This window comes from Pollachius pollachius (genome assembly GCF_949987615.1).
Source record: "Pollachius pollachius genome assembly, chromosome: 14".
NCBI classification, from domain to species: domain Eukaryota; kingdom Metazoa; phylum Chordata; class Actinopteri; order Gadiformes; family Gadidae; genus Pollachius; species Pollachius pollachius.
In genome coordinates this window covers 11,361,056-11,383,754 of record NC_136947.1, presented here as the reverse complement: position 1 = coordinate 11,383,754, position 22,699 = coordinate 11,361,056, and the positions used below count along the sequence as shown (strand labels likewise).

At 46.1% G+C, this 22,699-nt stretch overlaps 3 protein-coding genes across 4 annotated transcripts in view; 2 read left to right on the top strand and 1 right to left on the bottom strand.

Annotated features, from left to right (window-relative positions):
• Nucleotides 1-7,953, top strand: part of col15a1b (collagen, type XV, alpha 1b) — a gene marked incomplete at its 5' end in the record, with an annotated part of 29,056 nt that extends 21,103 nt beyond the window's left edge. The window contains 13 exons of the mRNA XM_079751141.1: nt 186-242; nt 359-409; nt 677-743; nt 846-871; nt 1,033-1,131; nt 2,007-2,151; nt 2,276-2,340; nt 2,456-2,584; nt 2,751-2,843; nt 5,335-5,409; nt 5,662-5,859; nt 7,375-7,490; nt 7,712-7,953. Of these exons, the coding sequence (XP_079607267.1) occupies nt 186-242; nt 359-409; nt 677-743; nt 846-871; nt 1,033-1,131; nt 2,007-2,151; nt 2,276-2,340; nt 2,456-2,584; nt 2,751-2,843; nt 5,335-5,409; nt 5,662-5,859; nt 7,375-7,490; nt 7,712-7,937 (1,347 nt within the window). The 3' untranslated portion in view covers nt 7,938-7,953. The remainder of the gene's footprint in view (nt 1-185; nt 243-358; nt 410-676; nt 744-845; nt 872-1,032; nt 1,132-2,006; nt 2,152-2,275; nt 2,341-2,455; nt 2,585-2,750; nt 2,844-5,334; nt 5,410-5,661; nt 5,860-7,374; nt 7,491-7,711) is intronic.
• Nucleotides 7,954-14,024: 6,071 nt separating this feature from the next.
• Nucleotides 14,025-19,313, bottom strand: odr4 (odr-4 GPCR localization factor homolog). 2 transcript variants are annotated; one of them, XM_079751420.1, is made up of 14 exons: nt 19,249-19,313; nt 18,733-18,829; nt 18,219-18,341; nt 17,577-17,669; nt 17,387-17,493; nt 17,141-17,177; nt 16,830-16,973; nt 16,318-16,413; nt 15,930-15,977; nt 15,730-15,852; nt 15,470-15,551; nt 15,049-15,252; nt 14,642-14,713; nt 14,025-14,326 (listed from the first exon to the last, which is right to left on the bottom strand). In XM_079751420.1, exons 2-14 carry the CDS (start codon nt 18,823-18,825, stop codon nt 14,259-14,261), a joined length of 1,290 nt encoding a protein of 429 aa, XP_079607546.1. In that variant the 5' UTR covers nt 18,826-18,829; nt 19,249-19,313; the 3' UTR covers nt 14,025-14,258. The 2 variants fall into 2 exon arrangements, with proteins under 2 accessions (XP_079607546.1, XP_079607547.1); XM_079751421.1 differs by having other exon boundaries at nt 18,733-18,832; nt 19,249-19,305.
• Nucleotides 19,314-19,387: 74 nt separating this feature from the next.
• The window catches only part of LOC307085740 (nucleoprotein TPR-like), a 37,896-nt gene continuing 34,584 nt past the window's right edge, over nt 19,388-22,699 (top strand). The window contains exons 1-10 of the mRNA XM_079750602.1: nt 19,388-19,688; nt 20,035-20,139; nt 20,319-20,383; nt 20,686-20,773; nt 20,879-20,982; nt 21,089-21,253; nt 21,352-21,444; nt 21,700-21,780; nt 22,229-22,316; nt 22,460-22,601. Of these exons, the coding sequence (XP_079606728.1) occupies nt 19,559-19,688; nt 20,035-20,139; nt 20,319-20,383; nt 20,686-20,773; nt 20,879-20,982; nt 21,089-21,253; nt 21,352-21,444; nt 21,700-21,780; nt 22,229-22,316; nt 22,460-22,601 (1,061 nt within the window). The 5' untranslated portion in view covers nt 19,388-19,558. The remainder of the gene's footprint in view (nt 19,689-20,034; nt 20,140-20,318; nt 20,384-20,685; nt 20,774-20,878; nt 20,983-21,088; nt 21,254-21,351; nt 21,445-21,699; nt 21,781-22,228; nt 22,317-22,459; nt 22,602-22,699) is intronic.

Here is a 22,699-nt window from a genome sequence, read left to right as displayed (position 1 = left end):
CACGTGTAGCATATACTAAAGTATGATATAGTGTAGTAGGATATAGTGTAATATAGTATATTCTAGTAGGCTATTATAAAGTGGAGAATATTATGATATAGTATAGTGTGTGTGTGTGTGTGTGTGTGTGTGTGTGTGTGTGTGTGTGTGTGTGTGTGTGTGTGTGTGTGTGTGTGTGTGTGTAGGGACGTCCCGGGTCGTCTGGTAGGAAAGGCGACAAAGGAAACTCTTCAGGACCTCCAGTAAGAAATCAATACTATCAATTACACTAATCACTAATGTCAATATAACTAATCCTATGATCAATTATGTCAATCAATAAGGTAAATTATTCTCTCTCTCTCTCTCTCTCCCCAAGGGTCGCCCTGGCCCCCCTGGTCCACCAGGAAGAGTTCTGGTGCTGAACGGAGTGAGTGAGATGGTTCTCGTTTGCTGTGGCTGTAAGATAAGCTATCCCTAAGATACACTAATGCTTGGCAGGCTACCAATAAGATGAATGATGCTAGGCAGGCTTCCGCTAAGATACAGTAGTGCTACGCAGGCTATCCCTAAGATACACTAATGTTAGGCAGGCTACCGCTAAGATACACTAGATGATAAACTGTCAATTTTCTCAATGGTGTGTGTGTGTGTGTGTGTGTGTGTGTGTGTGTGTGTGTGTGTATGTGTGTACTAGCAGACAGGTGTTAGAGTAGCTGCAACAAAAGGAGAAAAAGGAGATGAAGGAAAACCTGGAGAGACAGGTACACACACACACGCAAGCACGCATGCAAACAGGCACGCACACACACAAAAGAGGCCGATGATGTCATACTGATGATTCCTGTCCTCTTTCTCTGCAACAGAATCCCTGTTTACTGAGACAGTGTTGGTGAGTCTCTCTCTCTCTCTCTCTCTCTCTCTCTCTCTCTCTCTCTCTTTCTCGCTCTCTTTCTCTTGCTCTCCCGCTCTCTCTTTCTATTCCTGTCTCATTGGTGAGTCTCTCTCTCTATGCTGCTCTATTCAGTGCTGTGTCTCCCTCTCTCCCCCCAGGGTGCTGAGGGAGAGCTGGGCTACAGGGGGGTGAAGGGGGAAAAGGGTGACTCCGGCTCCCCGGGTCGGCCCGGAGCCCCGGGGCGCCCCGGGCTGGTGGTGAGTTTGAGTCAAACACGGCCAGCCAGGACCAGGCCACGACCTTTGCAGCGGTCTGTAAAGGTCTTGTTTTGAGGTGACTGAAAAGTACCGGTCTGTAAAGCAACGGTCTGTTAAGCAGTGGTCTGTACAGCAGCGGTCCGTATAGTAGCGGTCTGCAAAGCAGTGGTCTGTAAAGTATTGGTCTGTACAGCAGCGGTCTGTACAGCTGCAGTCTGCAAAGTAGCGGTCTGTAAAGTAGCAGTCTGCAAAGCAGCAGTCTGTAAAGTAGCGGTCCGTAAAGCAGCTGTCTGTAAAGGTCTGTAAAGCAGCTGTCTGTAAAGGTCTTCAAAGCAGCAGTCTGTAAGGGTCTGTAAAGGTCTATAAAGTAGCATTCTGTAAAGGTCTGTAAAGCAGAAGTCTGTAAAGGTCTTTTAGCAGCAGTCTTTAAAGGACTGAAAGGCAGCGGTCTGTAAAGGTATGTAAAGCAGCAGTCTGTAAAGGTCTTTAACGGTGTGTAAAGTAGCGTTCTGTATAGGTCTGTAAAGCATCAGTCTGTAAAAGTCTTTAAGCAGCAGTATTTAAAGGTCTCTAAAGCAGCAGTCTGTAAGGGTCTGTAAAGGTCTATAAAGTAGAATTCTGTAAAGGTCTGTAAAGCAGAAGTCTGTAAAGGTCTTTAAGCAGCAGTCTTTAAAGGTCTGTAAGGCAGCGGTCTGTAAAGGTATGTAAAGCAGCAGTCTGTAAAGGTCTTTAACGGTCTGTAAAGTAGCAGTCTGTAAACGTCTGTAATGCAGTGGTCTGTAAAGCTGCAGTCTGTAAAGGTCTGTAAAGTAGCGTTCTGTAAAGGTCTGTAAAGCAGTAGTCTGTGAAGTTCTTAAAGGTATATCTCCCTCCAGGGTCCGAAGGGGGAGTCCACTGTGGGCCCTCCAGGACCGGCCGGAGGGCCAGGTCACCCCGGGAGTTCAAAGTCCGGACGGCCTGGCCCCAGGGGCCCCCCTGGCCCCGCTGGCCCCCCCAGCCCCCCGCCTGCTTATGGAGCAGGTAGCCTTCAATTCAATCCATGTCAAGCTTTATTGGCACAGTGACATGTCCACTGTGAACAGCAGTAAAATAAGAACATTAATCATCTGTCAACACAACCTGACCAAATGTATGTTGTTGACAGCTGTCAACATCCCCGGACCCCCCGGCCCCCCTGGACCCCCCGGGGCCAAAGACCTCTTCAGCCCAGTGAGACACACTCACACACAAAAACACTCACAGACTCAAACTCACACTCAAGCATTAATGTGTGTGTGTGTGTGTGTGTGTGCGTGTGCGTGTGTGTTTATGTGTGTGTGAACAGGTGAGGTCGTACCAGACGCTCCAGGCGCTGTCCCGGGAGGGGGAGGGGCTGAGGGAGGGCAGCATGGCGCTGGTGTCGGAGAGCGGGGAGCTGTACCTGCGGACGCTGAGTGGCTGGCGGCCCCTGCTGGTACGGCTGAGTAACTGCAGCTCCTTAAGGTTAAGGTTAATGAGCCTTTATGAGGGTCTGTCAACTGTTTTTGTGTGTGTGTGTGTGTGAGTGTGTGTGTGTGTGTGTGTGTGTGTGTGTGTGTGTGTGTGTGTGTGTGTGTGTGTGTGTGTGTGTGTGAGTGTAGCTAGGCCAGTTGCTCCAGCTGCCCGCAGACGGCCCCTCCTCCCCTCTCAGCAGATCAGCAGCACGAAGAGCGAGGACACACACTCCTAGCCAGGTACACACACACATACACAGGTATACACACACACACACACACACACAGCCATGTACACACATGCACACAGAAAATATATAATGATGACAATTCAATTCAAAAAACTTTATTCTTCCGTTAGGAGCTTCACATGTGGAGGAGGGTGTGTCCATACCCAACAATACATACAATAAACAAACACACACGCACACACCCACACACACACACACACACACACACACACACCATCAGCCCACACTAGACATATGGCAGATAAATAATCTTTGCTAAGCCTAGTGAATGGATAGTACCTCCATAGTGGAGGCGCAATAAATAATAGTTAAAAAAGAATCTGAGTGTTATAAAAGAGTGGAGACGGTTCCAAATTATTATGGATGCCAGGACAAAGCTTGACAGGGCTCTATTTATCCTTAATGTAGGGGCTCTGTATCTGTGGCCTGAGGGTAAGAGGCAATACTGGCTGTGTAGAGCGTGTGTGATGTCCAAGGTGATTTGTGTTGCTTTTTGCTTGGTCCTTTTGTTGTATATACTGATGAGTGATTCCTGCTGTTGTCCAATTATCTTGCTGCTCAGTTTGCTGATTCTGTTTAGTGGGTTCCTATTGATGTTGGACAGTGCCCCAAACCAGGACGTGATGTTAAAGGTTATTATGGATTCATGGATGCATCCTGTAGAATGCTGTCAGAACGGTTTGGTGGTCCTGGAGTTTGCGAAGGAAAAAGAGACGCTGCTGGCACTTTGAGTGGATGTTATCAGTATTTGTTTTGAAGTTGAGTTTGTGGTTGATTATTGTCCTAAGCTATCTATATGTGTCAACCCTCTCTATCAGCTGGTTGTTGACAGTCAGAGTGGGAAAGGTGGAGGGGGCCTTACGGAACTCTATCATTAGTTATTTTGTTTTGGTGATGTTGAGATCAAGGCAGTTCTTCCTGCACCAGTCTGAAAAAGAGGCCAACTCAGACTGTAACTGATCCGATGAGTTGGTGGAGTCCATGATGACAGTGTGGTCAGAATACTTGGTGTATGTCATGTCTGGGTTTATGCTTCTGCAGTTGTTGGTGTAGATTGTGTAAAGAACTGGTGAGATGGCAGAGCCCTGTGGATCACCTGTAAAGATCCTTCTGAATGAGCTGAGGCGGCCGTTAACTCTCTCGCTGGTGTCTGCCTGTCAGGATTGAAAGCACCCAGCTCCCGATTTACATGGCCCGGCATCCTAGCAGTGAGCTCCTCCATTAGCTTCTCCAGCTGCTGTGTGTCGTCCAATTTCTCAAACCTGCGGTAGAGCTGGTTATGGTTCTCTGCCATGTCAATGCAGTCTTTTGCCCCTGTGGTGGGTAGAGCTGAGTTGTCGTTGGGGAGACCAGCTAGGGTTTTGACACCTTGCCAGGCATCTCTTGGCTTACCCACCAGAGAGAGTTTCTCAACTCTCTCTTTGAAGTCCCTCTTCGCTGCTTTAAATTGTTTATTCGGTTTATTTTGAATGAGTTTGGACTAAATATTATTTCTGGAGAGGAATTAATTTTTTGCGCTTTCAGTTTTGTGGACCCACGCAGCTATGGCCTCATATGTGCGTGTGACGTTGCCTGAGAGAGGGATGTAAACAAGCAATAAGGACAACCGACTAAACTCACGGGGTAAATATTTGGGTCTAAATTAAATGGCAAGCAGCTCCAAGTCAGGTGTGCAGCAGGAGTCCTTCAAAACAGCAGTTCTGCTCCATTCCCCAATTTATATTGACACACAGACCGCCCCATGCCTTTTCAGGCTACTCAGTGCCCTGGTCCAGTCTTAGCGGACTTCCGAATCCGTCCATAGAGAGCTCTGAGTCTGCGATGTTATTATCCAACCAGGTTTCAGTGAGACAGATCAGGTTCGCCTGACGGACGGGACGGTGGGAATTTCGGTGTGCCGGTCTTTTCAGCCTCTGCCTTACTCCTCCTCCTTAACCCCGCTTCCTTCTCGAAGTATCCCGCTGGCGATCGTGGTGGGGGCTATATCCCGTATATCCCATATTCTGTAGTAGCAGCAGATCATCTCGGGAGTACTGCAGAATTCCAATTACGAGCCTCCCAAAAGCCGCGAGTGATCCGTCCATCCAAAGTAGCAGCAGCAACAGTAGTAGACACTTCCTCATCTTGAAGTTGAATTTTATAAAGTTCAGGCACGCTGGAAGCTCTTTGATCAAACCACTAATCGAAATAGGCATACAACGTACCATTCAATCACTTCAGCCAACTAGACACAGGAATAAAACTTAGACAAACAAACAAAACACACGACAGGACGCACAAGAGACGCTCTCCACCTGTCGCCATTACAGCCCCACCAAAATGCTTGAAAGCTTTTTACGACATGTCATGTCATAACATGCCATGACATGACATGTAAAATACATAATATAATGTCTTTGATTTGTGTTTGTGTGTGTGTGTGTGTGTGTGTGTGTGTGTGTGTGTGTGTGTGTGTGTGTGTGTGCGTGTGTGTGTGTTAGGAGCTGCAGGAGTCCAGTAGAGGGTACCAACCCAGCTACAACCAGCTTCCCCAGACCGTGTCTGCAGTACCTGGGGTACACATACACACACACACACACACTTACACACACACACACACACACACACACACACACGCACACACACACACACACACACACACACACTGTTCTGATTCTCCTCCTCCCCCCCCCCCTTCCTCCCCCCTCCTCATCCTCCCCCCTCCTCCCCTCCCACCTCCACCTCCTCCATCTCCTCCTCCCTCTCCCACCTCCTCATCCTGCTTCCCCTCCATCTCCTCCTCCTTCTCCCCCCCCCCCCCCCCCCAGCTCCGCCTGGTGGCTCTGAACTCCCCCCTGCGGGGAGACATGCGGGGGATCCGGGGGGCCGATTTCCAGTGCTACCAACAAGCGCGAGCGGGGGGGCTGACCTCCACCTACCGGGCCTTCCTATCCTCCCACCTCCAGGACCTAGCAACCATCGTCAGGAGGAACGACCGCCACTACATGCCCGTCGTCAACCTCCATGTAGGCCCAGGATACCAAATTAGACTGGATTAGACCGGATTAGACCAGATTAGACTAGATGATACCAGATTAGACTGGACTAGATGATTCCAGATTAGACTAGATGATACCAGATTAGACTAGACTAGATGATTCCAGATTAGACCGGATTAGACTAGATTTGACGATTCCAGGTTAGACTAGATTATATCAGATTAGACCGGATTAGACTAGACTAGTTTAGATAATACCAGGTTAGACTTGATGAAACAGATTAGACCGGATCAGACTAGACTAGACTAGACGATACTAGACTAGACTAGATGATACCAGATTAGACCATATTAGACTTGATTTGACCAAATTTAGACAGATTAGACCGGATTAGACTAGACTAGAATAGACTATAGGATACCAGATTATACTATATTATACTAAATCATTCTAGACTAGATGATACTAGCTTTCTATATTATACTATGATACTAGATAAAACTACATTATACCAGACTAGATAAAACTACATTATACCAGATTATACTAGAGTAGACTAGACTAGATGATACTATTTTATGCCAGATAATACTAGATTAAACTAGATCGTACTACAATAGAGATTACTAGACTAGTGAATACCAGATTATACTAGAATATACTAGACGAGACTAGATGATACTAGATGATCCTATATTATACTAGATTAGATTATACTACATGATAATAGATTGTAACCAATTATTCTAGACTACTTGATACTAGATTAAAATACATCATACTAGACTAGATGATACTAGACTAGACTGGACTAGATGATAATAGATTTTACTCGATTATTCTAGATTAGATTATACTAGATCATTCTGGACTACATTATACTAGATTATTCTAGACTAGATGATACTAGATTCAACTACATTATACTAGACTAGATGATTCTAGACTAGACTAGATAATACTAGATTATACTAGATGATACTAAAATCATTCTAGACTAGATGATACTAGATTGTGCTAGATCATTCTAGACTAGATTATACTAGATTACACTAGATTTAATGACATTATACTAGACCAGTTGATTATACTCAATGAGATTATATTAGATTATACTACACTTGATTACATTTTTACTAGATGAGCTATATACTAGATAAAATAAATGATTTAATTGTTGAGATTATACTAGATTAAATAATATGACATTATACTATATCATACTAGATTTTATTATACTATATGCAGTTATACTATATTATAATATTAGATTATACTTTATTTACTCCCATCTCCTCTCCTCTCGCCTCTCTCCTATCCTCCTCTCTCCGCTCTCCTCTCCCCTCTCCTCTCTCCTCTCCCCTCTCCTCTCTCCTCTCCTCTCTCCTCTCTCCTCTGCTCTCTCCTCCTCTCCTTCCCTCTTCTCTCCTCTCTCCTCCTCTCCTCTCTCCTCTCACCTCTCTCCTCTCTCCTCTCCTCTCTCCTCTCTGCTCTCTCCTCTCTTCCTCTTCTCCTCTCCTCTCCTGTCTCCTCTCCTCTCAGGGGGAGGTTCTGTTCAGCAGCTGGGCGTCAATCTTCTCAGGGAATGGGGGCGTGTTTAACCCTGCCACGCCCCTCTACTCCTTTGACGGCCGTGACGTCCTGACCGATCCGGCATGGTGGGTCTGATGCTCTCCCTCCTCCTCCTCTCCTCTCTGCTCCTCTCTATCTCTCCTCTCTTTCATTTGCTTCTTCTCTTTGACCAACTGATTCTGACCATATTCTGCTCTTTCTCTCTCTCTCTCTCTCTCTCTCTCTCTCTCTCTCTCTCTCTCTCTCTCTCTCTCTCTCTCTCTCACTCTCTCTCTCTGTCTCTCTGTCTCTCTCTCTCTCTCTCCAGGCCAGAGAAGCAGGTGTGGCATGGTTCGAGTGTGGTGGGCGTGCGAGCCACGACTAGCTACTGTGAGGCGTGGCGGGCGGGCGACCGGGAGGTCACAGGCTACGCCTCCCTTCTCCAGACGGGCCGCCTGATTGGTCAGCACAGCCGCTCCTGCTCCACCCCTCTTGTGGTCCTCTGCATCGAGAACACCTATGTAGCAAACGCATCCCCACCCAGCAGGGCCTGAGGGGCGTGGCTACCACCACAGGGCGTGGCGACTGCAGAGGCGGCATGTTTAGTATGGGGGTGGGGTTAGGGGCAGATGTTACTGAAGGGGCGGGGCCAGGGTATAAAACTAGTAACTGCCAGAGGGTGATTGGAGGAGGTCATGGGGGAGTCAGGAGGGACTGGGGGGGTGGGGGAGGGGCTAGGGGGTTTCATATGTTAGATGAAACTAGTTTTTATTTGACTTCCTCTCATTTTGTATTACACGTGTAAAATTACTTTGATCAAAACTGAGTTCCTCTTCACATTCCTACAAGATATGATTGATTGTTATTGATACCTTATTGATACCCCAATCCTAGAGTTGCTTCTATTTGATCTATTATGCCCCACATTTCATTCATTGTGGATGTAGTTCTCTGTATTTGTGTAGCTGATGTTTAGGGTATTTGTATGCTAGTATTTTTGTTTATTACTGCGCTCTGTGTGGTTTGAGTTGTTTTAGGGAGGCTGTTTCAACAATCACCAGTTTACATTTTCTCCCTTGATATAAGGTCTTAAGGTAATTAAAGATGATGAAGCCTGAGTCCCTCTTCAGAATCCACCACATCACGTTATGGTGGAATACTGAAGATGGTCCCAGCATACTGGACACACCTTTGTGCATTATTAAATACTTTTCAGTATTATTAAACACTGTGCAGCGTTATTCAATGCTGGGCAGTATTAATCAATACAATTCAGTATTATTAAATACTGTGCAGTATTATTAAATACTGTTCAGTATTATTAAATCCTGTGCAGTATTATTAAATACTATTCAGTATTATTAAACACCATTCAGCGTCACTTAAAACTGTTCAGGATTATTTAATGCTTTTGAGTATTATCCAATTCTTTCGAGTATTTTTAAATACTGGTTTATTAGTGTTTAAATCAACTGAATTCTCCTCTTAATTTATGTTTTAGGTATGTTTTAGGCACAGAATCTGAACAGATAGACATATTTTTTCACTATGAATTCTGAAGTGTTGAGTTTTCTATTTATGCAAGTTTTGATTCTAGTTATGATCCTAGTTGTTCTGAGGTCAGGAGAAGCTAAGATGATGAGGAGGAGAAGCTGAGATGTTGAAGAAGAGAACAAACTTCTATTCACTGACTCTGAATTAAAGTCTGATTCCATTTTCTAAACCAGGACTCTTCTTTATTGGGTCTTCACAGTGTATCTGTGGATGCCTTTTGTCGCGGTTCAGTGTTATTCTTTTGACCTTTAGGTATTCCTGTAAAGGAACACTGTAGTAATTGGAGTTTGCATTCAAACAAATAGTGCTCTCAGCGCCTCGCTTTTTCAAATGTACGTTGCTACCTGGTTGCAACTACGGAAGGTGGTATGTGCCAAGGAGCTATGACAACATGTCATCCAATACTGTCTTATCGAGTTTTCTTTTGGATGATAAGCCACGTTATTTCAAACAAACTTCAAACTGCATTGAATCATTAGTTTCATTAGTCTGATCATGTATGATTAATTGATCCTCGAGCAAGGTAGTGAATTATTTGGCCGTGTTCATTAAGTGTTTTATTGGTAACAATACTATGTCGTAGTCTAGCCTATAGCATCAGTTAACAACTTTAAAAAAAAATCACTAGTGCTTATATTGCTCTACAACCATGAACTATGTGCTAATTAGTAATGATACATTCTTTATTTGTTCATTTTTCGACGTGTGTGCATTGTCAGTGATCCTTATCATTAGGTGATTCAACGGTAGGGAGAGGGAGAGGACGGAGACGCAGTGGATCGGTGGGAGGTAGTAGGCATGAAATGCAATCCTTATTCAAACGTAGCATATGCTGCTAAATGTGTGTGAAATGCACAACCAAGCAATGAGAAAGGCTTGTAATTTAGACAGTAACATTGACTTATCAGTTGAGAAGAAGGAAACTACATCATCCCTTTGAATATCGTAATCCTTCATTAGCTCATTTACCTGCTAAAATCTATAACGATGTTTACCCTCGTTTTTTGAATTTGCCTGTCACATTGCCTTTTTAATTCCCTTTTGCGCTTTTTTTTGGCAATAGTTGGGGGAATTAAGCACATAAATAGGGCATTTCGCGCAAATTCATCTAAAAGCGCCAAATTTGGCACAGATGTAGCTCAGGTCATACTGAAATGATTTAGCTAGGGCACCGGAGCCAGCGACCCTCGGGGCTAAGATGGCGGCCATATCCAATACGGCCGCTGCCCAAAAAGGGTTCAGACTATAGCTTTTGAACCACATGAGCTACAAATACAAACTTGATGTCTTTTTTAGATTAATTGATCATGCGAAACACATAGGAATGTTTCTATTTATGATCCAGTATATCTGGACCCCTTAATCCTCCAAATCCAATATAGCCGCCACCTGAAAAGGGATTTGGCTTCATATTTTGAACCAGATTAGATACAAATGTAAAATTGATATATATTTCACCTTTTCTGGCTATGGGAAACACAAAACAATATTTATATTTATGATTGGGTAAATGTGGAATCCCAAATCCAATCTGGCTACTGTATGAAAAAGGGTTTTGACTACAAATTTTGAACCAAATAAGTTACAGATGAAAACTTAATGTCTATTTAATTTTATTTACCATGACACACACAGGCATGCTTACATTTGTGATTGCCTATGTTTAGACCCCACATTTGCATTTACAAGAGAACAACTACCTGATAATTCATACTTTCCTAATATTCCCAACAATTTTCTAATTGAGAATGTAGGAAAGGCATATATGAGGGAGTGTCAGAATTCCAGCATAGATTTGGGCAATATTGAGCAAATATTGAGAATAGTAGTTGACTGTATGGACTGTGCTGGAGCAGCTGTTTAGTGCTACTCCATGCTTGTGAGCAAGATGGACAACAACGGTGAAAGATGAAGATGACCAACAACAGTGTTTAACCAACTACTTTCCTACCAACTTCCTTCCTCGTGTAAGTAACCAGGTGAACTTTTTTCTACAAGTGTTTTGTTCTTAATATGACTACAATTGCAAAATAGAAAAAAAAAATCCTGCTTCATCACCTATCAAAAAATGCTTTGTCACCCAGCATTACCAACCAGGGGCGTTTACGCAGTGGGAAAAAGTCAGACATTCTTCATGCATGAAGGTGAAAAAAACCCATGTAGCAGCAGCTAGAGATGCAACTGTAGTTGTGCTTGATGGTGCTGTAATGGTCCAAATGGTCCGGCCAACTACTGCAAAAACAGGGATCTGTCCGGATAGATTTTGCTGTAAAGTGAACATTTAAAAAAAAAAAATTCTTCTTCCAAACCATAGCTTCAAATGACAAACAGTTTGATTATTCATGATCTATGGATTTGCCTGAATACAAATATTTGGATTGGTATTGATTGTCCTAAAAATGGCAGTTATGGCAAGTTCAATATTTGCTCATTTTCGAACATTATTCAATCAACCCCAAGTCAGCAGGAAGCAGACACATGCCATGAATATAGAGACCATATAGAGACCTTCCTCCTGAACGCGGGTGTAAAGGTTGTGTGTCAATAGCTCAAAACATGAGGTCACAGCACCAATTTAAAACATCCCTTAACATAGAGGTCCCAACCCTTAACATTGAGGAGCCCTCCCTTAACATAGAGGTCCCCACCCTTAACATTGAGGAGCCCTCCCTTAACATAGAGGTCCCCACCCTTAACATAGAGGACCCCTCCCTTAACATAGAGGACCCCTCCCTTAACATAGAGGTCCCCACCTTAACATAGGACCCTTCCCTTGACATAGAGGTCCCCATCCTTAACATAGAGGACCCTTCCCTTAACATAGAGGTCCCCATCCTTAACATAGAGGACCCCTCCCTTAACATAGAGGACCCCTCCCTTAACATAGAGGACCCCTCCCTTAAAATAAAGGACCCCTCCCTTAACATAGAGGACCCTTCCCTTAACATAGAGGTCCCCATCCTAAACATAGGGGAAACTCTCTTAACATTTTTTATTTATTTTTTTTAAACCTTTATTTTACCAGGCAAAATTGCTTGAGGTCAAATGACCTCTTTTTCGAGCAAGGCCTGGCCAAAATGGCAGAAGTTAAAATGAATGAAATATAAGAAAAACATAAAAAGAAAGCAGACATGAGAAAAAAGAGACAAATACATTCCAGTGGGTGAAGAAGAACAATTCTGAGACAATGATAAAGTACCATTCAGTGAAACATTGACAAACTCCAAAATTTGCCATTAGAAAACATGTGAGTCGAGTTTTAAAATCATTCATAGTGATGAGTTCCTGCAATTTGAGTGTTTTATGAAGAGTGTTCCAGACGGAGGGAGCAGAGTACATGAAGCCCCTCTTCCCAAACTCAGCACGAGTTCTGGGGACTGAGGTGGATAGAAAGTCCAGAGAGTGCAAACTGTATGATGAATTTGATTTAAAAATGAGGTAGGTGCAGAGATATGAAGGGAGTTATCCAGTAATTGCTTTGTAAATGAAGGTGTACCAGTGAAGAAGCCTGCGAGCACCCTGTACTTTAGAGTACAGGGTGCAATGGTGGGTGAGTGATTTACAGCCGGTAATGAATCTTAAAGCACAATAATACGTATCATCAAGCATATGCAGTGAAGAACAGCAGGCACTCATGTATAGTACATCACCATAGTCTAGTAATGGAATAAAAGTAGCAGCAATGAGCCTTTTTTTAGAAACAAAAGATAATCAGGATTTATGTATGAAATAAAAGCCTGTCTCACTTTTAGTTTCTTTGCCAGGTTCTCAATATGGGGTTTAAAAGACAAATTGTCATCAAGGATGATACCAAGGTATTTGTAAGTGGAAACAGTCTCAATAACAGTACCTTGAGATGTATATAGAGTGGGCTGACAGTTAGTATTGTCCCTGGATTTAGTGAAGATCATCATTTTAGTTTTTATCTACATCAAATACTAGTCGTAAAGATAGACCTTGAGCTTCCATTTCTTTAAAAGCAACTTGCAAGCGTTCTACAGCCATTAACACAGACTCTCCAAAACAATAAATAATAGTAACGTCTGCATTAAAATGGGCATTTGCATTTTGAACATATTTCCCCAAATCATTAATATAAATAGTAACCAAAACAAGGGACCTAACATAGAGCCTTGTGGCACCCCCTTGTGGACAGCGAAAGTATCAGAGGAGCAGCCATCAAATTTAACACTGAGCATTGAGTCCTGTCTGATAGTTAGAAAATATATTACCACTCCCTTAACATAGAGGACCCCTTCCTTAACACAGAGGACCTCTCCCTTAACACGTGTTCATTGTTTGTGTGTCTCCCTAAATGTCTGAGTGTGCGTGCCTTCCTGTGTGTGTGTTGACGTGGTCCTTGGGATGTGGGTTCCATTCCAACCTTGACCAAACCTTCTGTGAGACAGGAAATAGAACAGTGTTCACTGTGCAGAACACGCAGGGGCATAGCCAGGACATTATTACTGTGGTGGCCAGCAATTTTGAGTGCAATATTTATTCATAATGTAAAAGTATAACACTTTGAATAAGAATAAGAAGTCAAAGTTAGATCAAACTAAAAGTGCATATATTTCAGCTTTCTTTAGACTGTTTCCGCTCAGGATTATTATTTTTTTTTTTCAGACTCGGGGGGGCCAGCGTGGTGGCCAACCACTGACCAGGGGGGGCCTGGCCCCCATGTGGCTACGCCCCTGAGAACACGTCATAAGCTTGAGAACGGCAGCAGCTGGGTGAGGGGGTGAGTGAAGACCTCCGGACTGAGGACCTCCTCTGGGACTGAAGTCCTCCGGACTGAAGATCTCCAGATTCAAGACCTCCTCTGGGACTGAAGACCACCTTTGGTACTGAAGACCTACAGAAGGAAGACCACCTCTGGGACTGAAGACCTATGGGACTGGAGACCTCCTCTCGGACTGAAGACCTCCTCTGGGACTGAAGACCCCCCTGTCCCAAGACCAGCAGATCCACCAGGTGAGCAGTGAGCAGAGTCCACAGGTACCTGAACCAGTACTAGAGCTAACAGAGCCTAGAACACCCAGTCTCCCTGAGACCATGAGGACAACAGACCAGGAACACACCAGTCATCAGGTAAGAATCACTCTTTATTCACTTCTTCATCAGGTAAGAACCAGACCCTTGATTCACTCATTCATCAGGTAAGAACCTGATTCTTGATTCACTCAGTCATCAGGTAAGAAACTGCCTCTTTATTCACTCATTCACCAGGTAAGAACCAGACTCTTTATTCACCCAGTCATCAGGTAAGAACCAGACCATTTATTCACTCAGGCATCAGGTAAGAACCACTCTTTATTCAGTCAGTCATCCAGGTAGAGGAGCGACGCCGCTGCCGCAAGGAGGGCCATCACCGTCGCCATGGCAGCACCTAGGAGACACACACACAGGTGGAGACAGGTGAGACAGGTAATTCTGGTCAGATGAGACAGATGAGACTGGTCGGATGAGGCAGGTGAGACTGTTCGGGTGAGACAGGTGAGACAGGTCAGGTGAGACTGGTCATGTGAGACAGGTGAGTAAGGTGAGTCTGGCCAGGTGAGACTGGTTGGGTGAGACAGGTAAGACAGGTCAGGTGAGAAAGGAAAGACAGGTAAGACTGGTCAGGTAAGACTGGTCAGGTGAGACAGGTGAGTCAGGTGAGTCAGGTGAGTCTGGTCAGGTGAGCCAGGTGAGAGTCGTTTACCAATGTAGCTCCTCCCCTGGGGCTTCAGGGGCGGGTCCACAGCCGCCTGTAGCTCTGACCTCTGAAGGCCCTCTGATGGAGACAGGGAGGAGGGGTCATATATATATTACATGATATAACATATTATATATATTTCATGATATAGCATTATATGATATGACATTATATGATATTACATTATGTATTACACATATATATATATATTATATTCTATATTTTATATTACATACTATCTACTATATTTTATATTATATCTTACATTTTTTTTATAGACTACAATATATATATTACATATTATATTATATATTTTATATTATATATATTAAATGATATTATATTATATATTTCATATTGTATATATTGCATTATATATCTTATATATTTGATGCTGTGATGAACAAACCCACCGGTTGGTGCTGGTTGTGTTTCCACGGTGACCGCCTCCCCTTCCTGTGTGTGGTCCAGGTCTTCCTGTCTTACCTCCAGGTCGAGGATCTCCTTCAGACGGTCCAGAACCTCACCCGGCCCCTCATCACTGAACCGGTAGTCACACACACACACACCCAGCCCCCGCAGGGGGCACAGCACCCGCATGGGGAGAGAGAGCCTGTCTGAGAGAGAGAGAGAGAAAAAGACTGTCTGAGAGAGAGAGCGAGAGAGAGCGAGAGAGAGAGACTGTCTGAGAGAGAGAGAGAGAGAGACTGTCTGAGAGAGAGAGAGACTGTCTGAGAGAGAGAGAGAGAGAGAGAGAGAGACTGTGTGTGTGTGTGTGTGTGTGTGTGTGTGTGTGTGTGTGTGTGTGTGTGTGTGTGTGTGTGTGTGTTTTACCTCTCTCCTGGGTCTCCATCAGCTCCTCCAAGACCATGTTGAGCCTCAGGGCCACGGTGGAGAGCAGGTCCCTCTTCAGGGCCTAACACACACACACACACACACACACACACGCACACGCACACGCACACGCACGCACACGCGCACACACACACACTCTGAGTCCTCAGGACCACCTGCTGACAGACTACTAATCCTACCTCGTCAGACAGACAGGCAGGTAGTGTCCGACAGACAGGTAGTGACAGACAGACAGGTACCTTCTCTGCCAGCCTGGTGGTGGGCTTGTTGCCATGGAGATAGGCTCTAGTGTGGACCGCCCCTCTCAGCACGACCCTCCCCCCAGAGGCCCCCACCTGGGAGACCTGCTCACCTGGACACACCTGGACCACACACCAACTGCGTTAGATTTTTGTGTGCGTGCGTGTGTGGGTGCGTGTGTGTGTGTGTGTGTTCTAACCGGTGAGGTCAGTATCTGGGCTTGGAGGGATTGCTTCACATTCCGCTTCTGAAACACAGCATAAAAAATATTACACAACAGACACACAATATATAACACTATGGAGGTGGTGTTATAGGAGGTGGTGTAGGTGGTGTTATGGTGGTGTTAGGGTGGTGGTGTTACGGCAGTGGTTATGGTGGTGGTGGTGTTAGGTGGTGTTAGGTGGTGTTAGGGTGGTGGTGTTACGGTAGTGGTTATGGTGGTGGTGGTGTTAGGTGGTGTTAGGTGGTGTTAGGGTGGTGGTGTTACGGTGGTGGTGGTGTGATGGTGGTGTTAGGTGGTGTTAGGGTGGTGGTGTTACGGTAGTTGTTATGGTGGTGGTGTTATGGTGCTGTAGGTAGCTTACCGTCGGTCCTGTGAGATCTGTTTCCTCTGAGATCTTTCTCCCATCCAGCAGAAATGTTCCTCTCTCTATCTGCTGGGCCCACAGCCTCAGTCCCTCCTGAACACAACACACCATGATGTACAACAACACACCGTAACACACTGTGATATACAACACCACAACACACCATACCGTAACACACCATGATATACCGTAACACAACACACCATACTGTAACACACCATGATATACCGTAACACAACCCAACATAACATACCGTAACACACAATGATATACTGTAACACAACACAACATAACATACTGTAACACACCATGATATACAACAACACAACAGAACATACAGTAACACACTATGATATATCAAACCACAACACAACATACCGTTACACACCATGATATACAACAACACAACACACCATGATATACCGTAACACAACACAACACACCGTAACACCATGATATACGGTAACACAACACTCCATATTGAACCACAACATTAGGTCTGTCTCTACCTGCAGACTGGTCTCCAGGTCTCCCGGTCGGGCCCCTCGGGGGGGCAGTGAGACAGGTATTTCCACTTCCACACAGCTCCACACCATTGGCCAGGAGCCGCACACACCAGACTGATACCTCCAATCAGCTGGCTTGGCTGTGCTCTGAAACAGCCAATCACAGTGCCTGATTCATTGATTTAAACGTTACATTATATATGGATGCGTCATTTTACATTGTTGCATCAGTACACATTTAAACAACTGTTGTTCACAAATAACAATTTAATAACATAGAGACAGAAAGACAGCCAGAAAGACAGATGGATCACCTTGGGGTCTCTCACGTCGAAGGTTCTACAGAAGGTTCTGATCAGGTATGTTAAGGAACATTTCAGACATCAAATACATCAGCAATACACTATCCACAGATATAGTGACCTATCACTTAGACCTGATATCCAGGTAACTGGATAGAAGCCTCTGAAGACTGGATCTCATCCAGCTTCAACTGGATGAGATCCAGTCTTCAGAGGCTTCAACTAACCCTAACCCTAACTCTAGGAGGTAGAGGATACTTCCTGGTGGTGGAGTTGATGTGCAGGGTGACGCGCTCGCTGATGTCATCATCCCCACTCAGCCACAGCAAGTCCCTGGAGATGGACTTCTGCACCGCAAACACCAGCTAGACACACACACATTTATTATGTCATTATGTATTGTGTGCGTCTTTGCGTGTGCGTGCGTGTGTGTGTGTGTGTGTCTGACCTGTCTGAGTGTGATGAGTGTGTCTTTGGCTTCAGCATCGCTGATGTAGAAAACTCCCAGTACAGACAGCCCCCCTGGCAACATCCGGGACACCTAGCAACACACGGCACTGTCACATAGCAACAAGCATCCTGGACACCTAGCAACACACGGCACTGTCACATAGCAACAAGCATCCTGGACACCTAGCAACACACGGCACTGTCACATAGCAACAAGCATCCTGGAGACCTAGCAACACACGGTACTGCCACATAGCAACAAGCATCCTGGACAAATAGCAACACAAGGTACTGTCACATAGCAACAAGCATCCTGGAGACCTAGCAACACATGGCACTGTCACATAGCAACAAGCATCCTGGACACCTAGCAACACACGGTACTGCCACATAGCAACAAGCATCCTGGACAAATAGCAACACACGGTACTGTCACATAGCAACAGGCATCCTGGACTCCTAGCAACACATGGCACTGTCACATAGCAACAGCATCCTGGACACCTAGCAACACATGCCACTATCACATAGCAACCTGCAACCCCACATAGCAACCAGCCCCATGTTCACCTAGCAACCCAATGACATCTGACCCCTACTTGACCTTCCAGCCCCCCGGGGCCACAGGGCGGGGGCTCACCTGGCGGGCGTGCTCGTTGATCCACTCCATGTCCAGTGTGTCCCGGGGGCTGGGGGTCAGGGGACACGCCTCTCTCTGGGGGGTGCGCGTCGCCATGACAACAAAGTCCCTCTGGGCAGAGCTCTGAAATCCATTAAGATGCCAAGATGAAGACTAGCATGTACTATATATAAATACACACATATATATATGTGTAGATAGTGAGGTTGTTATACCTTATTATAACTAGCCTATAATAGACTATTATTAGTTGTATTTCGGACTATTATTGTATGGACTATTATAGTGTGTATTATAGACTTAATGTATGTATCATAGACTAGGGTTATTGTCTGTATTAGACTATCATAGACTATCAACCTTTTAATCATTGTCTGAATGACTAAAAGGTTGAAGAAGCTGTCACTCAGAGCTCCAGAACAGGGAGGAGAGGACCTGTCCGAGGAGCAGGCCGGTAAGAGGACTGGAGGAGCAGAGGGAGGAGCAGAGGAAGGAGCTGAGGGAGGAGAGGTACCTGTCCGAGGAGCAGGCCGGTCAGAGGACTGGAGGAGCAGAGGGAGGAGAGGTATCGCTCCACCGCCTCCTCCACCATGTAGCCGCGACCCATCAGGCTGCTGGTGGCAGTGACACACACAGCTCAATACAATGCTACATAATACTACACGATACACAAAGATCACTACAATACTACACAAGACACTACAGCTCAGTAAAATACAGCACAATACTATATACCACAATACACACAGCTCAATACAATACAACAAAACACACCACAGCACAACACAACACAACACAGAACAGTTAATTACAACGCAATGTTCTCCCAAAAGAAAATGATAAAATAGCTCAGAAGTGCGAGGACAGGGGAGCAGAGACACGAAGTAAGAGACAAAGTTTACATCTAAAGACCACTTATTGATCTGTCTCCTTTAGCGGGTTATCAGGTTCATAAGCACCGCGCACACCAGGCAGACGCTTAATAACTGACGATGAGGTGGTCCATTCATGTTTTAATACAGGGGCTCACCTTATTGTTCACAGCTGCTATAAGCTACGTTGACAGAGCGACTAAACTACCTCTCCCAAAATGCGCCGCGCCTTGACATCGAGATGAACTACATCTCCCAAGATTTTTTGTGTGCTGACGTACTTCCGTTACACTTTTCTGCTAGCGCACGTCGGCTAGCTGGTGTCTATCGGATCTTTATTCATCCCTCTGTGCAGGGAGAGTACTACAGAGTCCCAGTGTTGTCTGTTGGGGTGACTGGGAACGTTGGGAGTGTTGGGGTGACGGAGCGGTGGTCTGTGGGAGCGTTGTGGGGTCACCGGGCTGTAAGATGTCGGCCGTGCTGCTGGAGGTGCTGGAGCGCGCGGAGCTCAACAAGCTGCCGCGGGGCGCGCAGACCAAGCTGGAGCGGCACTTGACGGAGCTGCGGACCCAGCACGAGCGGCTCCGAGCCGACTGCGGTTAGCATCAGAACTAGCTCCGAGATAGCATCACAGCTATGTTAGCTATAGCTAGCTTTTATAATACTGTTGTCTGTTAGCATCACAACTAGCTCCCATGTTGCATCCTAGCTATGTTACCTGATGGCATTACAACTAGCTCCCATATAGCATTCTAGCTATGTTACCTGTTTGCATCACAACTAGCTCCCATATAGCATCCTAGCGTTGTGAGCTAGCCCCTGTCATACGGTGGTAGGCTGTCAGACCCGACGGACCAGGTTCTCCTCATGGTCTATAGACCAGCAGAGCTTTGTCCAGGTTCTCTTTGGGGTCTGTGTGACCGGGTTCTCCTCATGTCCTGTAGACCAGCAGAACTTCGATGTGGAGAAGCGTCTGACGGAGAGCCGGGAGCAGTTCCTCTCAACCGCCAGAGAGCTGCAGACTGTGAAGGAGGAGAACAGCCGTCTCAGTCAGTACCTCACTGGTTATGGATATCAATATGAATGAATGTATTCATGTTCCTCCAGCACCGCAGCAGGGAGTGTTATACAGTAATCAGAGTGTGAACAGTTATCAGTGTGTATGTGATACAGTTATCAGTCTGTGATACAGTAACAGTTGTGTGTGTATTTGTGTGTGTGTGTTCAGATGAGGAGCTGGTCACCCTGAAGGGCATCGAGGGGGCGTCGACCGATGACAAACCACCTGAGCAGGTGAGATGCAGTGTGGTTCCCATGGCAACTAGAGGATGTGCTCATGAGAGCCCATTGACTGCGCTGACCTGAGCAGATTACACAACCAACGGCCGGATGTAGGAACAGGGAGTGGGCGGGCGGTCGCCCATCAATCATCAGTCACTAACACTGCCACGGCCACTTGGCAGATTGACACGTTACTTCTTACTAGGCCCATAACCACCTACCCACCAAGTCAGAGCCAACCCATACCCAGCTCTGAGACCACACACCTCCATCCCCACCCCCCTACCTGTGTGACCTGCGTCCTGTCTCCCCAGACGAAGGCCAAGCATGAGATTGAGGCGGAGAGGCGGGAGCTGGCCCGTCAGTTGGAGAAGAAGAGCCAGGAGCTGGAGCACCTGACAGGTGAGGTGACCTTCTCACACACCTCACAGGCTCTAGAGGCAGGTAGGTGTGTTTTTTACACTGTTGTGTGTGTGTGTGTGTGTGTTGACACTGTTGTGTCTCTAGAGGATGTGAGGCTTCTGAAGGACAGGCTGGCAGAGAGCAACAGGGTGAAGATGGAGGTCCAGTTGAAGCTGGATGAGATCCAGTCTTCAGAGGCTTCTATCCAGGTACCTGCTACACACACTACACACAGCACATAGTATAAAACGCTGCTACACACGCATTACACAACCTTACAAATGTGTGTGTGTGTGTGTGTGTGTGTGTGTGTAGGGCCGTGAGAGGCGTGTGCTGCAGGAGAAGCAGCTGCTGCAGCAGCAGACTGAGAGGCTGAGCGCTGAGCTGAAGACCAAGACAGAGGAGCTGCTGTCCTCCGCCAGGGAGAGAGGGCAGCAGACCCTGGAGCTACGCTGCGCCCTGGACACCACCAAGGAGCAGGTAACCTAACCAGTGCTGCCCTGTCCCAGGTCATCAGAGATAATCATGGTGGTGGCACAGGTCTCTCCTCCATGGTGGTAATGGCCTCTCCTCCCCAGGTCAGCGGTCTGCAGGGCCAGCTGGCCGCCCTCAGGGAGGTCAGCGAAGGCCACCACAGGAGGGCGGAGGACCTCAACAACAAGCTGAAGCAGGTAACCAGCCTGTGTGTGTGTGTGTGTGTGTGTGTGTGTGTGTGTGTGTGTGTGTGTGTGTGTGTGTGTGTGTGTGTGTGTGTGTGTGCCCCTGCAGTGTGTTTTTGTTGTGTCCCTGCAGTGTGTTTTTGTTGTGTCCCTGCAGTGTGTTTGTGTTGTGTGTCCCTGCAGTGTAAGGAGCAGCAGTGTGTTTGTGTTGTGTGTCCCTGCAGTGTAAGGAGCAGCAGTGTGTTTGTGTTGTGTGTGTCCCTGCAGTGTAAGGAGCAGCAGTGTGCGATGGAAGAGAAGTACCGTACTGAACTCAACGCGCACATCAAACTCTCCTCCCTCTACAAGGTAATGACCAACACCTCTAACCTCTACTCTCCATCACTAGTCCTCTAACCTAACCTCTACTAGTCCTCTAACCTCTACTCTCCATCACTAGTCCTCTAACCTAACCTCTACTAGTCCTCTAACCTCTACTCTCCATCACTAGTCCTCTAACCTAGCCTCTACTAGTCCTCTAACCTAACCTCTACTAGTCCTCTAACCTCTACCCTCCATCACTAGTCCTCTAACCTAGCCTCTACTAGTCCTCTAACCTAACCTCTACTAGACCTCTAACCTAACCTCTACTAGTCCTCTAACCTCTACTCTCCATCACTAGTCCTCTAACCTAGCCTCTACTAGTCCTCTAACCTAACTTCTACTAGTCCTCTAACCTAACCTCTACTAGTCCCCTAACCTCTACCTGTAGTAAATGGGTCTACTCCTCTCACGCTGCCTGTGGTGTGTCCTGCAGGGGGCAGCATCGGAATCTGAGGACAAGAACCAGGAACTGGGCCGGGCGGTGGAGGAGCTCAGCAAACTGGTCAAGGACTCTGGAGAGGGTGAGACAGCGACTAATGAGAGAGACTAAATGATACAAATACCTGTATCTGATCAAGTGAAACTAACCTGAATGTGCACCAGGTGTGGTGGTTAATTGGTTAATGGATGGCTTCAGTGGTTAACAGTGTCTCTGTTGCCATAGCGAATAACGCGCTGCAGAAGAAGCTGTCGGAGGGGGAGGAGCTGAGGACTCGTCTGCAGGCGGAGCTTAAAGAGAAGATGAAGAAGATGGAGAAGGAGGTGGAGAACGCCTCCATGAAGGCAGCGAGCAAGCAATGCTGTATGTACACTATCTCTGTTTGTATGTCTGTCTATCTGTCTGTCTGTTATGACTATTGTCTAGGCGCAACCATGAATGGATAGACACGAGAATAACTGAAAA